Raw genomic sequence first — 14,547 nt, 5'->3', positions numbered from 1 at the left:
CCACATTTTTTAAGTGTGCATTGTGTGTACTTTTGGCAAGAGAATGCAAATAGAAATTTCTTTTAGGGTTCCTTATGAACAGCTTCAATCAACCGGTTGTTTGGTTGTTTTAGTTTTTTCTGTTTAATAGTTACACGCGTTCTTTCTGGGCCCCAAACTTTCCCTGGAGTTTAACAAATAGACCCCATTATGTTGCACAATGTTTGTCAGGGTGTCTTCATACTTCCTACTCCATTTCCTGCTGGGAAACCTAGTTGCAAAGTATTGGTAACTCCATGTCAGGCCTTTAACTTAAGCCAAGCAGATTATATGACACTGACCGGATACTTTCAGTTATAAGTACCTGCTTGAGTGCTATGGGAAAAATGTAGTTTTTATTGAGATGTAAGATAATTCTGTTTTTCCCAGTCAGTTATGATTTTGTCTAACATTTTGGCCATTAGTGCATTTTGGGGGTTTGTCTTGTTCTTTATAGGGCCAGAACTCTGTTTTACGATATAGCTACTGGCCTTCTTCTGCCAGAAGTAATCTATGAAGGTGTCATTATACTCCCAGATTTTCTCTCTAGTTTCCCCTGTCCTTAGTGGCATTGTGCCTCCATCTTTTGCCAGCATCTTTCCACCAATTTAAAGAGGGGGAAAAGACCCCACAGTTGTAAAGACAACTTTGTTCCCCTTTGCTCTGTCAGTACTGTGGTAGGAAAACTCAATGTAATCAAAGCACTTAAATTCAAGAGAAGAAATCCTCCTTCAAGTTGTCTAGAATATGTACATCTCTGTACATGGAGTTTTGCTTTTGAGATGCTTTGAAGGAAGGAGAGGCCAGCTTTCTATTTGCATGGACCAGGAGCTTCCCTTCCAAAATGTTTGGAATAATTAGAGTCCATCTGCTTTGTTGCAGTAGGTTGCTCAGCTGCATAGCTTGGGCAGTACACTAAATAACTGCCTGTGCAGTAAATCTGGTGCAGACGTGCTGAATTTAGACTTGTACACATCTGTTACTGTGTGTGTGCTGGGGGTGTCTGTAGTGTCTCTCTGACCTGGAGGATGCCTGGGAGGTTTGTCTTTCAGCTGGCAGTTTTCTTCCTCTCCTGAGGGATTTGCAGCTGGACCATGGTGCAGGTGAATTGAGTTTGCTGATGAACTAGATCAGTGTCGAGATCTGGTTTCCTAGTTGACAAAATCTACTCTGGCTGCTCTTCCTTTTCACAGGATCTGCTGGACTGTGTGTAGTACTGGCCTGTCTGCACTGTAGAGTTTGATTGGCCTTCTCTGCATGGTGGATGTGTTCAGCTGAGTATCTCTGGTTTTACATTTAATTACAGCACAGACTGGATTTCTCATCATCTGTTTTGGCATACTTCCTGGAGTAAGTGGACTGTGAGAGGATTTCAGGAATGCCTGATGCTCTTGCTACAGAGAAAGTTTAGTGGAAACCACTTGTGGGTTCAACGCTAACCGCCGGCCTGGACCGCACGGTCACAACTGATAGCCAAGAAAAGCGCGCTGCTGAAATGCTCAGGTCCTGTAATGTTACATTTTGTGGCAGTTTGGTTTTTGGCAGGATGTACTTCTTTAAAACAGAACAAATATGCCTGAAAGCGAAAAGAAACTGTGTTTTAATGGAGTTTTCTACTTGTGATGGGGAACAAGTGTCCCTCTCTGCATGGCAAAGCTGCACGGTCTAGAGCAGCACAGGGTGAGGGGGAAATGCTTCTGGCTTTCACCTTCTTTGGAAAGGCTGCTATGTTCCAGCTGCAGCCAGCATAAAAACCCTCATGTTTTATCAGGCTGCAGAAACAATAGCAATACCTAGCTTATTTTTTAAAAAAAGCCACTACTCTTTCGTTCTTGGAAGATAGGGGTTTTTTTTTCTCCCCTCATTTGTGCAGTTTTGGATTGCTCCTCTATTATTGGCACATTCTACTGATGCCTTATTCTCAAACAGCAGGATACAGTGCAGTTAAAGCCTGAGCCTTTTCTTTCTGGTGAGGTCTTAGTCATGCTGGGTTGGAATATTGCAGTCAAGAACCTTTCTGGCAACAGGTTGCTCTGCCAGTACAGAGGAGTAAATGGAGATAGAAAATTAAGTTCTTCCTTGTAGGTAGTAGGAAAAAATAGCCTTGGGATGATGCAGTTGTATTAGTAGCTGCATTATACTGAAGATCAAAATCATAGCAGTGGTGACAATCAGTGGCAAATGTCAGTCAGCTGAGTTGACTGAAGTCTGTCTCAAAGAATGAGTACAAAGTAATTTTTTTTAATTCTTAAGTAGTTTATCTTTTAATAGGGAAGGAGGTAGAAATACAGAGGAAATGCAAAAAATGAATGTTGTTAGCATCAACTTGACTGGTTTTCAACCTTCTTGGTCTCATATTGATTATTTTAATAATTTAAGCTTCTTGTCCACCTGCTCACTGGCTGAGCATGAGAAACTGAAAAGTCCTTGATTTAGAGTAAGCACTGCTGAGCAACAACTAAAGCATCAGTGTGTTAGCAACATCATTCTCATACTAAATACAAACCACAGCACTGTAGTAGCTACTTTAGAAAACCAGGACACTAGTCCATATCTTAGGAGTTTGTCAGCAAGGATGTTGAAGGAGACCAATATCAAATGCTTCAGTGAAGTCTTCATCCACAGCTCTCCCCTCATCCATGGAGCAAGTTGCTTCATCAGAAAAGATACTGAGATTGGTCAAGCATGATTTATACTTAGTAAATCCAAACTGGCATTTTCAGTTGCCATCTTGCTCTTCATATACCTGTAAATAGCTTCATAAGGATCTGTTCCATAATTTCCTCAGGTACTGAAGAGAGGCTCACTGCACTGAGGTTTCCCAGATCTGTCCTCTTGGATTTTTGCAGGTATTTGCAGTGTAGTATTTGCCCTTTTTCTGTCATCAGGGGCCTTCCCCCTATGTCCATGACCTGTGAAAGATAATAGGGCCTGGCTTTGCAATTATGACAACCAGCTCTCATAGGACACCTGGAGGCATCCTCTCAGATTCCTTAGATGTCTGTAGGTCTGGTTTGCTTGGATGATCCCTAACTCAACCCTCCTTTACTATCAGCTGTTTGTTGCTTGGCTTTGTTACTGCTTTGTGCCAACCCCATCCAATAGCAGACATATATTGTTTGCAATTCTTCTTGCTATTAATATATTTATTAGTCTTGACGTCTGTTGCCAGTTTGAGCTCCAGTTGAACTTAATGCTTTTCTAATTAAGTCTTTGCATTTCCAAGAAATATTTCTATATTCATCTGTGGGAGTGTGCCCCTTTTTCCATCTCTCTATTCCATCCAACTTCTGTTGAGCCTAGCACCAAAAACCTGGATTGTCTCTGAATCAGACACTCTGCATCCTCTAGTACTTTTAGTGAATGAAGAAGTTGTTGTTTTTTCAAAATCTGTTTGGTGACTTACTTTTATTGCATTTTGAAAAATAACATGTAAGCTCAGTCTTGAGTTCAGTAAGGCTGGTTTGACAGGAGAGATACTTACTACAGAAATCCCAGCAGAAGCGTAATAATGTTTTTTTCTGCTTCCTGTAAAACACATTGTTTGGTTGCCTTATTTCACTTGATCCTTGACTTTGGATCCTTCCTTTAGAAGAAGCTTCCCTGGGGCATGAAGTTGGAGGAAGGAAATCTGGAGCTTGGAAGTGGTGGCAGGACACCAAGGGGCTGGGTAACTAAAAGTATCTGAAGTCTACACTGTTACCTGGCTCTGCTTCCATACACCTGGGGGAAGCCAAAAAGGGAGCTCTCTTCCCTTCAGTTACCAGAGGCTGCTTCAATATACACCTGGTTTAGGGGAAAGCTTTAAGAAGAAACTGCATTTCCCTGATGATAGACTTCACATTCAGGTTGACTTATTTTTTATGTTTTCTTTTGAGCACTGCAAAACCTCATAAATTTTATTTCAAAAGCCTGTCTGGTGAAGGAATGTGAATTCATGTGGAGGGAGATGAATCCATGCCAAGTGCATTCTGTGTGGGAAAGCTATATGGTGTGTCTGTTGTTTCAGGCTCTACAGCAATAAAGAGTTCAAGTCTTCACTAGAAGACTGAATAGTTCTGCTCCATTTTAGAGACATGTGCAGCATAGTGTTTTGAATTTGCTTTTTTCTGTGATTGTTTGAAATGACTGATAACTTTCCACCTCACAGAAAATCATTAGTTTGTCCATTGTAGTTGTCTATGATCTCTTTTGTTTAAAGTGAAACATGACTGTGATCTGTAAACACCCTGGATCCTCCCTGGGCCTGATAGATATTTTTATCTAGCCTCACCTTTTTGCATCCTGTGATCTTCTGTGATTGTCTGATTAATTCATTTTTGTCATGACAAGAAACCATGAGAACACGACAAGCACTTGCACAGCATGAGTCCTGTTGTAAGCACCATCAGCCCCAGTGGAGGGTGTTTCGCTGTGTCTGGGCACCTGATCAGTAGAAATAACACCAGTCTTTTAAGTTTAAATTCACTAACTCATGTTGCACTTTTTAGTTGATATCACTGTTTCAGAAAATTACAGTATATTCTGTCTGTCATGATCTCAAGAGATGACTACAGTGTCATCCAAGATGATGCCTGTGGCATCCAAGAAGACTCTACCAACTACTTGTGGCTTGGAGTGGTGGAGTGCTTTTGTGGACAGAAAGTTTTCTGTCGATGAAGCCCATGTCTTACTGGCCTTGGTGCTGACTGTTTTTTTTTCCTATGTCTTAAATAAATGTTTTTTAGAATTGTGCTACTGGGTTGACACTTCCGATATGCACCTTGAATAGTTTTTAATGTGACAACGCAGTCAAAAACCTGCCATACGACTTCTCATCCTCTCTTTTATGGGACATGGGTAGGTCCCCAGAGCCCTTCTGTGTTATTTTGTGGTCTTAGGTGGTCTAGAATTTGTACTAACTTTGCCACTACAAAAGTGTTTTTCGCTCTTCTGGCTCTTGGCATAGATCTGTGAGCCTTTTTTAAATCTCTCTTTTGTTACTTTTGCCCTTTCTTTTTCTGCCTGATGAATTTTCACTTCTGTGAGTAACTCAGTTCTGTGAGCTTGGAGGGATGGTGGCTGCCCAGAGGATGGGATTTGGGTGCTCAGGGTTATGTGAGTCCCTCACCCAGTCCCTGCCCCTGCAATAGTGTCGTTTCTGGTCACTGTTGCAAAACCATGAGATTTTGTTATACCTGGGTTATCCAAATCTATCTGTCAAATACATAGCCAAACAAAGGGGGAAGTATTTCAGTTTCATATTTCAAAATGTGCTGGTATGTCAGAGGCAAGAGAAAACCTTAGAAAGAATAGAGATGCTTACCAGGGTGGGATGTAACTTTAGTTTAGACAGGGAATATCAAGTCTGGTTCTGGCATCATATACTGCAGAATTTTATAGCACAGACTCCTTTGTGGCCATGAGGAAGTCATACTTCAGTGTTTTGGAAAATGATGCCTTGGTACCCTGGCCTTTGTTTCTTGAACTAATAAAACTATAAGGTGTGAAGCTGAGTCGGGGGAGGTTTAGGCTGGATATCAGGAAAAGGTTTTTTTATCCCAGAGGGTGGTTGAGCACTGGAAAAGGCTCCCCAGGGAAGTGGTCACAGCACCAAGCCTGACAGAGTTCAAGAAGTGTTTGGACAGCAGTCTCAGGCCCATGGTGGGATTCTTGGATCTGTTCTATGTAGGGCAAGGAGTTGGACTCAATGATCTTGATGGGTTCCTTCTGACTCAGCATGTTCTATGATTCTGTATGTTTGCTTCTCTGCACATTAATTCTCTGCCACAGAAAGTATGAAGGAGTGTTACCAACTGAAGTTCCAGACTGATGCAGAGAGTTACTGAGGGCCTTCTGACATACGTGTAAATGTTTACCTGGCTTCGCTGAGGTAGGTTTATTCGTTGCAAGCTGAATTACCAATAGAAACCCACCACAAGTTCTGTTGGTGCACACTGCGTGTGAGTAGGTGCGACTGCCCTTTGTGGTGTGCTCACTGTGAAGGAGAAGCAAAAGGGGAACAGGTATCTAAGGAGACTTAGTAAGTCTGAGAGATCCTTTGTTTATCAGAAAGAAAAAAATCATGCCAACCTCAAATATGGGGTCAGTATCCAAAATGAATGAAAAATATCTATGCCTTGTGTCTCTTCCCTTATTATTTGTCAGAAGATAAAACACCTGATTAGTTACAGAGGATTAAGCACAGAGGGAGACACTGGCAGTTTGTTTTAGAGGAAGACTAAAATTTAAGAAAAGAATGGGAAGAATAAATAGGTCATTTTAGTGAAGAGGTTCTTGTTTAATTTGTTACTGATCTCTTGATACTGTGACCAGAGTGCTCATTCTAAACTGTGTGTGCCTTGCTATGTTCCCATAGTGCCATATCACAGGAAGCCTTTTTGGGGGAGCAGAAGTTGTGCCACTAGAGCTGCACAGCTGCCAGCAAAGACATGTGTAACATGGGTAATGTTTCAGCTAAATTTTGCTCAAATGGTGGAGAAAGAACGATGTTTTGTGGCTCGTGAGCTTTAAATAATTGAATTTATAACAAAGAATTTAATCAGAGGAAAGTTTGGGAAGGTAATGTAGAGTCTCAAAGGCATGTTATTGAAGTTTTTAAACTGTTCAGGTCTCATTTGCCAGACCTAGCTTGTATTAGAACTGGTATCTTGGCAGGAAAGAGGAAGAGTTGGGATCTGTTGGGGTTGGGTTATTTTGTTTCTAGTGGAACTGAAGTTAGGGAATCTGTTTACGCTGTTGATATGCTCTGTTCCTCTGCAAACTACTGGAACTACCTAAGACACAGAAATACCAGCCTAGTTTTATCCAAGCTAGCACAGGCCCCAAAGCAATATAGTGTCATCACCCTGATGTGAGTGGACACAACTGTCCTGCTTCCACACCTAGGCCAGTAAATTTTCTGTGGCATGATATTCAGTGTGGATTTAATGGGTTGAAGATTGAAGCTCACTTGTGATCTTAACATGGTGTGAATGTACCCTTTTCTTTTTGGTTGGTTTGGTGGGGATGTTGTGTGTGGGTTTTGTTGTTATTTTTCTTTTGTTTGTTTTGTTTAGGCTGTTTGGGATCCTTAATTCTAGTGTGAACTGTAAAAAAGAAAACCAGACAAAAACACAACCTTATGAATGGACTGAAGCTGGCTATCCTGTTAGCCACTGGAGTCTCAATATGGAGTGTGAATTAAATAATGGGATGTGAAGCCAGAAAGAAATTTATGCAGAGAAAAGATTCCTGAGTGGAAATTACACGCTCAGAGTGATGCTCAGTGGTGCCCCAGGAACATGGTTCTGACAGTGCTGGTCAGAAAGATTACTATAAGGCTTGGTGTGTTCATGGAGAAGGAAGTAGTAGATAAGATGGAAATTGATGTTGATGTATAAAGAAGAGATGCATATTCCCATGTGAAACAAACACACTAAAGAATTTTTGGAAGTGTTGTAAAAATGCAAAAAATTATGCAAAACCCCAAATGGTGGTTTTTTTTTTTAAGGTGGGGGAAGTGAATGTCTTCCATTGTGATGCAACAAAATCCTGGGGAGTTTGTACCCTGCAGATATACTTAGTAAATTCTCTATATTTGCCAGCACAGAGCCTGCAGCACCCTATTAGTTTTACTTACTGCTTACAATGGGTTTTGCATTGGGGTTTGAGGTTTCTCATGTGAAAAATCATTTTGCTGTTGTGTGATGGTTTAATAAATCTCAGTCTTCTCCCTGCTTTGGTCTCTTCCGCGCTGGTAGGAAACATAAAGTAGACATTCTGTGCCTGGGTTGTTGGACTACAAAATGGGATCCACTTGCTGTGGTCATGTTTGTCCTTGCACAGCAATGATGGTGGCCAGCATGGCCATGCTGAAGGAGAATTCTTCTGTGACAGCTGCTTGGTTTTGTTTGCTAGCCAGACCACAGCTTTCTTCTAGTAACTAGTTCATAGTACAACCTTGCTATGGTTTGTGAGTAAAAGTGAGTGTTCTAAGTGGGTCCAATTCATGGGTTTGGACAAGAATTTGAAAATTTCTTCCCTCAAGGTGAATACAACTGTGTGAATGGCATGAGTCTTGTATGGAGGAGATGAGTTCCTGCTTAATTTTTTCCCCTTTATTATCAAACTTGCCAGAGATTCCTCTTTTTAGGTTCTTGCATTGGGATAGAGTTCAGAACCTTCCTAGAAAATGCAGTTCTTTGGACTAGGTTCAAGAAGCAGGAGCTGTTTGTATTTGGAAAAGGAGTTTCAGAATGCCATACAGTGGTCAGTAAATGCTAAACAGAAATCATCTCTTGCCATGAAAACAATTGTTACTTCTTACATCTCACACTGTTCTTCATTTTACCTGTTCTCTCTTCTGGTTTTGTATTCCATGTTGAAGTATTGTGCAGCTTTTCAGATACAGCTCATTTAGTTACAGATATTGGTCTTGATTTTACTGAGTTCCAAAATTAATTCTCTGGATTTCAAACTTAGTGCCTGATACCTGCTGCTTGACACACACGCCTCAGATGATACTAGTCAATGTTGTTATCTGTATTTTGTCCAAGGCAGCTGTAAACATAATGGTCTCTGAATCCTTCTTAATGCGTGCAGCTTTTCAGAATCTTGTTTCTTGGCTGATCTGGTTAAGTGAGATGAGAGGGTTTTCCTCTAGTTTTTGGGCAACATACACCTATGCTGGAAGGGAGAATGTACCGTGTGCACTGTCTGTTCCTACCTTTTTCTAATTGGAAGGTACAAGCTCTGCAAAGCTGCACTGCAGGAATGGCCATCCTTTGTGATCTTGGGAGTTACATATGAATGTTTTCATACAAGAGGACACAGAGTACTTGCAGTTCTATCATAGAGAACCATAGAGACAAAGAATGGGGTTAGTGGTTTGTCAGAAAGAGATGAGTGCCTGTTTAGGTGTGTCATTGTTCTTTTGGGGTTTAAGCTAGAGTCAAAAATTTCAGCTTTGGCAGCTTCTGCTGGCTTATGGTCTGCTGAAGGCAGGAAAAAAATGATGTGGAAGCTTCTGTTTAAGTAAAACTCTGCTGTCGGTGGATGATATGAACCTGGAATGAGACTTGCAGGACCCATAGTCTGGTTGGTACCTTATTGTGTCCCTGATTTCTTCATTCACAGAATCACATAATCATAGCATGGTTTGGGTTGGAAGGAACCTTAAAGATCATCTAGTTCCCAGCCCTTCACCCTGGGCAGGGACACCTTTCACTTGACCAGGTTGTTCTCAGCCCCATCCAACGTGGCCTTGAACAGCTTCACTGGGCAACCTGTGCCAGGGCATCACCACCCTCACAGGGAAGGATTTCTAATCTAAACCAACCCTCTTTCAGTTTAGGACTGTTACCTTATGTCCTGTCACTATACCTCTTGATAAAATGTCCCTCCCCATCTTTCCTATTAGGCCCCCTTTAAGCAGTGGAAGGGTCTCTGAGGTCTCCCTGGAGCCTTCTTTTCTCCAGGCTGAACCACCCCAGCTTTCTCAGCCTGTCTCCAGAGCAGAGGAGTTCCAGCCCTGAGAGCATTTTTGTGTCCTCCTCTGTACCTGCTCACACAGGTCCCAGAGCTGGATGCAGTGTTGCAGGTGGGGTCTCGGCAAAGTGGAGCAGAGGGGCAGAATCCCCTCCCTCGACCTGGTTACCAAGCTTCTTTTGATGCAGCCCAGGATACCATTGGCTTTCTGGGCTGGGAGCTCATGTTGCTGGGTCAAGTCCAGTTTTTAATCTGCCAGTACCCCCAGGTCCTCCTCTGCACGGCTGCTCTCAATCCGCTCGTCACTCAGGCTTTGTAAAAGGAAGAGAAGAGGCTCTTTGAGCTTTGAGTTTATACTGATGTCCAGAGACATAACTGCAGAATGGGCTTGGTGACTATGATCTAAAGGGCCATTCACACTTGGAAGCTGTTACGGAATAACAGTATTCTGGATGAAAGTGACAGTGGAAAGAATTTTCTGTTCCTCTTGGCCTTCTTCCAAGATTTTTTTCTGGACTAAAGTGGGTAGAGCCGTTATTTATTGTATGGGGAAAAAAGACCAAGACTTTTCATCTCATGAGACAGTGCATAGAAAGATCCTGAGCTGTTCATACGGTAGTCTGTAACACTTGAATGCCTATCCTGGCAGACATAAAAAAGGGCAAGAGGGTGAAAGTTTTCTTTTAATCACCAGGACTTTTTTTAGATGATTGAGTTACAGAGTAAAGTATTCCTCCTCTGTTGCTTTACTGTTTGTCTGCTCTGTAACACTAACCCACATAAAATTCACGCGGCTCGTTTTGAAGTTATTTTAGACCCTCAGCAATGTATACAGATTTTGTAACCTTGGATAAAAGCACCTAAGTCGTGGTTTCAGTTTTGCCCTTTCAGGCATGTGCAAAGTGCCCCAGCACATTTCAAGGATTTTGAACTAGAAACTTCTTAGATATGGGTTATGGTTTCAAAGTCAATTAATACACCCTATGTCAAGGGAATTACATCAAGGAAATGGTTCTCTGTTTCTTTAGATATTTAATATCGATTAAAGCTGTGTTTTTACTTAAAGGATCCCATGGACTCCTTTTGGGGGTTAATTATGTTGGAATATATGCCCGGGCAATCTTGGAGAGAGCATTCTCTGACTGACTCCATCCCCTGATTTTATGTCTGTGCTGAATAGTTTATCCATCAGATGATGAGTTTACAGAGTGGTTCATCTTCCAGTGATAGTACCTGCCCCAAGCTTTTAGCAGTAAGTTGAGCTGCTCACCCATGTGAGGCTGCAGACAGCTCAGCAATGTGTGGTAACAGCTCATTCAGGAAAAAAAAAAAAGCAAGAGGAAGGCTGAGTTAAGAGTTGGGAAAAGGATTTTACTCTTTCTGCCATGGTTTGGTTTTTTCCCTCAAAATAGAATGGATTGGTGATGAATCTTGAAAAATAATGAGTGGTAGAAAACCCCCTGTATTGTGTCAGTTCACCATCATGTTTCCCATATTTCACAGTTATCACTCAAGTTATTCAGAAAGTTAGGGCCCCACAAGGTAATACAAATAGCACTCCATGTATTGTATTACTTGCAAAATGGAAGTCAAGGTACAAGACATGGGAGAAAAGCAGAAAAGGACGAAACAACAAGCTGGTGATGCAGAAGTGATGGCAGGATTAGTGACCATTACATGGTGCTACTTTGCATGGATTAGTGAGGTGTGTATATATATGTAAATTATTGAGCAGTATAATCTCCTCCTATTATAATCAGATACCAGAAAGCAAAGTTATCATAGTGCTGATGTTAGTTTGTGGTTTTCTTCAGCTAGTTTGACAAAGCTGACATTTAAGGAAAGGCATGAAACCAGATAAAGTACAGGTTTTTTGCAAAGAACTCTGCATATATGTTAACTCTTAGGCAAGGGTCTGTGAAAAGTCAGATTTTAGTTGAGGGAAAAAGAGAACAAGGAGAACGCAGCAAACAGTGTAAGAAGTTAAATGTATGACACCCTAGTTTATACACAAAGATATTATCCTAATGGAGGACAGCAAACTTGGAAAAGAAAGGTTAAAAAAATCGATGTGTAGGAAGGTCCTTGCCATAATAAAATTAGAGTAACTACATAGTGTTGGAAGGAGAAGGAACAGATTGAATATCTGAAATTAAATCAAAGACATATTGTTGCCTAGTGTAAGAAACACAAATATCTAAAAGTTTCTCGCTTCATGATAGCCCTCTGCCCCCATCATTTGGGTTCAGAAAAAACTAGAGACTACTTCACAATAGTTAGAAAGCTTCCTGTACCTTACTTTGAAGTATATGGTAGGCTTGTTCCAAAGGATGACAAACTGTTAATATTGTGCAAATATAAAAAAAAAAGTGATAATGCCTCTGAAACATGGGCTCTGGATCTTATGTAAACATGTACATCTCTGGACATGTAAAGCTTTTATGAGTGATAGTTCGTATTATTTCTGTCCATTTGCAAGGAAAGGTGGTTTTGCAATACAAAGTAGAACTTTGTATTTAATTATTTTATATCTGAGAAAAGGACCTATAATCACATTTGTTAGTCTTAAATGATTTTTTCATAAGCAAGATGACAGTGGCATTACATAAAATTTTGATTTTGTACTTGTGCTTCAGAAGTGTACTGGATTCTTCATATATGCAACCTTATGTTTCATTTTTTCTGGTGTACCTTATAAATAAAAGTGTATTTGTTATAAGTTAAAGTATTCAAAAGCAGAAATTCTATTGATGGGCTAAAGGTTTTTTTCTGATTCTATTTCAGATGCATCCACTCGGACTGTGTAACAGCAATGATGAGGAAGACCTGTATGAATATGGTTGGGTAGGAGTGGTGAAACTGGAACAGCCAGAGTTGGAGCCTAAGCCATGCCTCACTGTCTTAGGAAAGGTAAGGGGATAGTTTGGAGCTGCATGTAACTGTTTCTTGGAAGGATTAGTTTCTTTCTGAGAAAAATCAGCAAGAAATAAACCAAGAGAAAACTCCCTTTAGTCCACAAAATATTCCTGTTTTGCCTGTTTTCACACTAGATGCTGCGGGGAAAGATGATGTCATAACTCAGTTGATAGAGATGATGATGGGGAGCTGAGTGCACACATTCCCTTTTTGAGCTCTGTAGGAACCTAACAAAGACAAGAAAAAATGGCTGTTTGGGTGAAGCAGTGTCAGAGTAGAAATAGAGTGAACTGCTAACTTGGTCAAAGGAGTCAAAATGAAAGCATCTTATTGGTTTTCCTTTGATATGGTTTTCTCAAAAGACATACATTAATTTCCTCTTTTTGGGGAAAGAGGGGTCTTCAAACCTAGAAAGATTTCTTTGCTTTCATTGCAGGATAAATACATGTCATAACAAGTGAATCTTATTGTCTTGGTCAAGGAAATAAAGATTTTCATCTTCCTGGAGTCTCCCTGTGGAATGCAGCCTCTGGAATCTAAATTAATTGCAAAACTTTTCCCTTTGTTTTATGGGGTGAAGTCAAGATATCATTACTGCTGCCAGATAAGTTAAAAAGGAAAGCAGAAAGCTGACCTTTTCTTGTTTGCAGCTTGGAATTTTTGAGTATTGAGGTTATTATATGTAGACATTTGAAGTCTAGAGCAGTTGAAAGAGCATAGGCCACAAGTTCTACCAGTAACTGAGCAGTTGAAAACACATAAAGTAACTGGCTTTCATCCTAAAATCCAGCTGGCTCAAATTGGATAGGATAGTGTTGGTGACTTCAGGTGAGCAGTGTATCAGGCAGACAATAAAATTGCAGGTTGACATTTTTAAAGTAAAACTTGTCTCTGTAAATTTATAAGCAAAACTTCTAAAAACCTTACCTTTCAAAGGAAATGGGAAACCATCGGCTTGTCTAAAATTTGCTGCATGTTCCACTTGTAGTTCACGGTGAGAAACATCTCTTTAAGAAGTGATTTCCCTTTCTATGAATTTCAGCATAATACAACTTTTTTTTTTTTTTTTAAACTTGGAATACTGTTTTCATTTCAGAGAAATTCCAGCTGTTGCTTCTTTGATCTTAGAAGGATAAAATCTGAGGATAAGGTCTTGTGAGGATGGGAATTAGAGAAGATTGGGTACTGAAAGATGCATAGTAACCCATAAGTAAACTCCAGGAGTAAGTTGAGTCTTGGGGAAAGCAACTTCAGGAGGGAATCTGCTCAGTGAAAATTATGTGAGGAAATAGATGTGGGAAATGGATGACCCACTGCTGTGTACTCAAATCCCACCATGTCCTCTATATTCCCCATGTCCCCAAAGCCACACTGATTTCTAGAATGAGTTTACCTTGTTATCTGCTGATGTTGGCTTCCTGAAGCTTGGCCTGCTGAACAGCAGACCCTGGCTTTGCTGCAGGAGCTCTGTAGCATCTATTTTGATGCGTAATAACAGTGATGTGACATAGGGTGTGTCCAGAGAGATTGGGCACAGTGTTTCATGTGTGTCAGTTCATGTGCAGTAATTTCAACAGGTGAAAAAAGAGTGGCCAAGGTTCTAGGCAATACTTGCTTCTCAGTAACTGTGCTACAGCTCCTCATTCTGTATTTTCATGTCTCTTATTTATCCTTCTCTTTCTGAAATATTTGTTCCCTGTTTCATCCTCAATGCTGTATTTTCTCCTCTCCATCTCATCCTCAATGCTGTATTTTCTCCTCTCCATCTTTTGCCTTCAACCTCTCTGCTGTCCTCCCTATGCTCAAGTTATGATCTGACTTAGAAGGACTTAGCAGCAGAGGCATCAGCCATTAGCTTCTTGCAGGTCTGTCAAGTCAGCTTGGTTGTCTTACCAGTGGGAACAAGTTGTATTGTGATTGTCTGGGCCTCTGAAAAGTTCACTTTCCATGCAGTTTGGAACATTTGGATTCAATGTGGCCTCCAAACTATTTTGTTGGGTAAATATCAAACCTGCTGCATGTGTAGATGTGTCTTCTTCTGGTTATTTTTAGGATCTGGCAACTGATTTAAAACATAAAAGGGAAAGGAAGGAAAAAGGGAGAGGGAGAGGAGACGATAGGAGGGAGGGAGAGGTGGAAAAATAG

The 14,547-nt window shown here is 40.8% G+C and overlaps 1 protein-coding gene across 2 annotated transcripts in view; it reads left to right on the top strand.

Moving 5' to 3' along the window:
• The window catches only part of ZNRF3 (zinc and ring finger 3), a 75,260-nt gene that overhangs the window by 33,109 nt on the left and 27,604 nt on the right, over positions 1–14,547 (top strand). For both annotated transcript variants that reach the window (XM_064674814.1, XM_064674813.1), the window contains exon 2: positions 12,271–12,396. In XM_064674814.1, the coding sequence (XP_064530884.1) occupies positions 12,271–12,396 (126 nt within the window). The remainder of the gene's footprint in view (positions 1–12,270; positions 12,397–14,547) is intronic.

This window comes from Pseudopipra pipra, chromosome 18 (genome assembly GCF_036250125.1).
Source record: "Pseudopipra pipra isolate bDixPip1 chromosome 18, bDixPip1.hap1, whole genome shotgun sequence".
In the NCBI taxonomy this organism is placed as follows: domain Eukaryota; kingdom Metazoa; phylum Chordata; class Aves; order Passeriformes; family Pipridae; genus Pseudopipra; species Pseudopipra pipra.
This window is presented reverse-complemented; position numbering and strand designations above follow the sequence as displayed.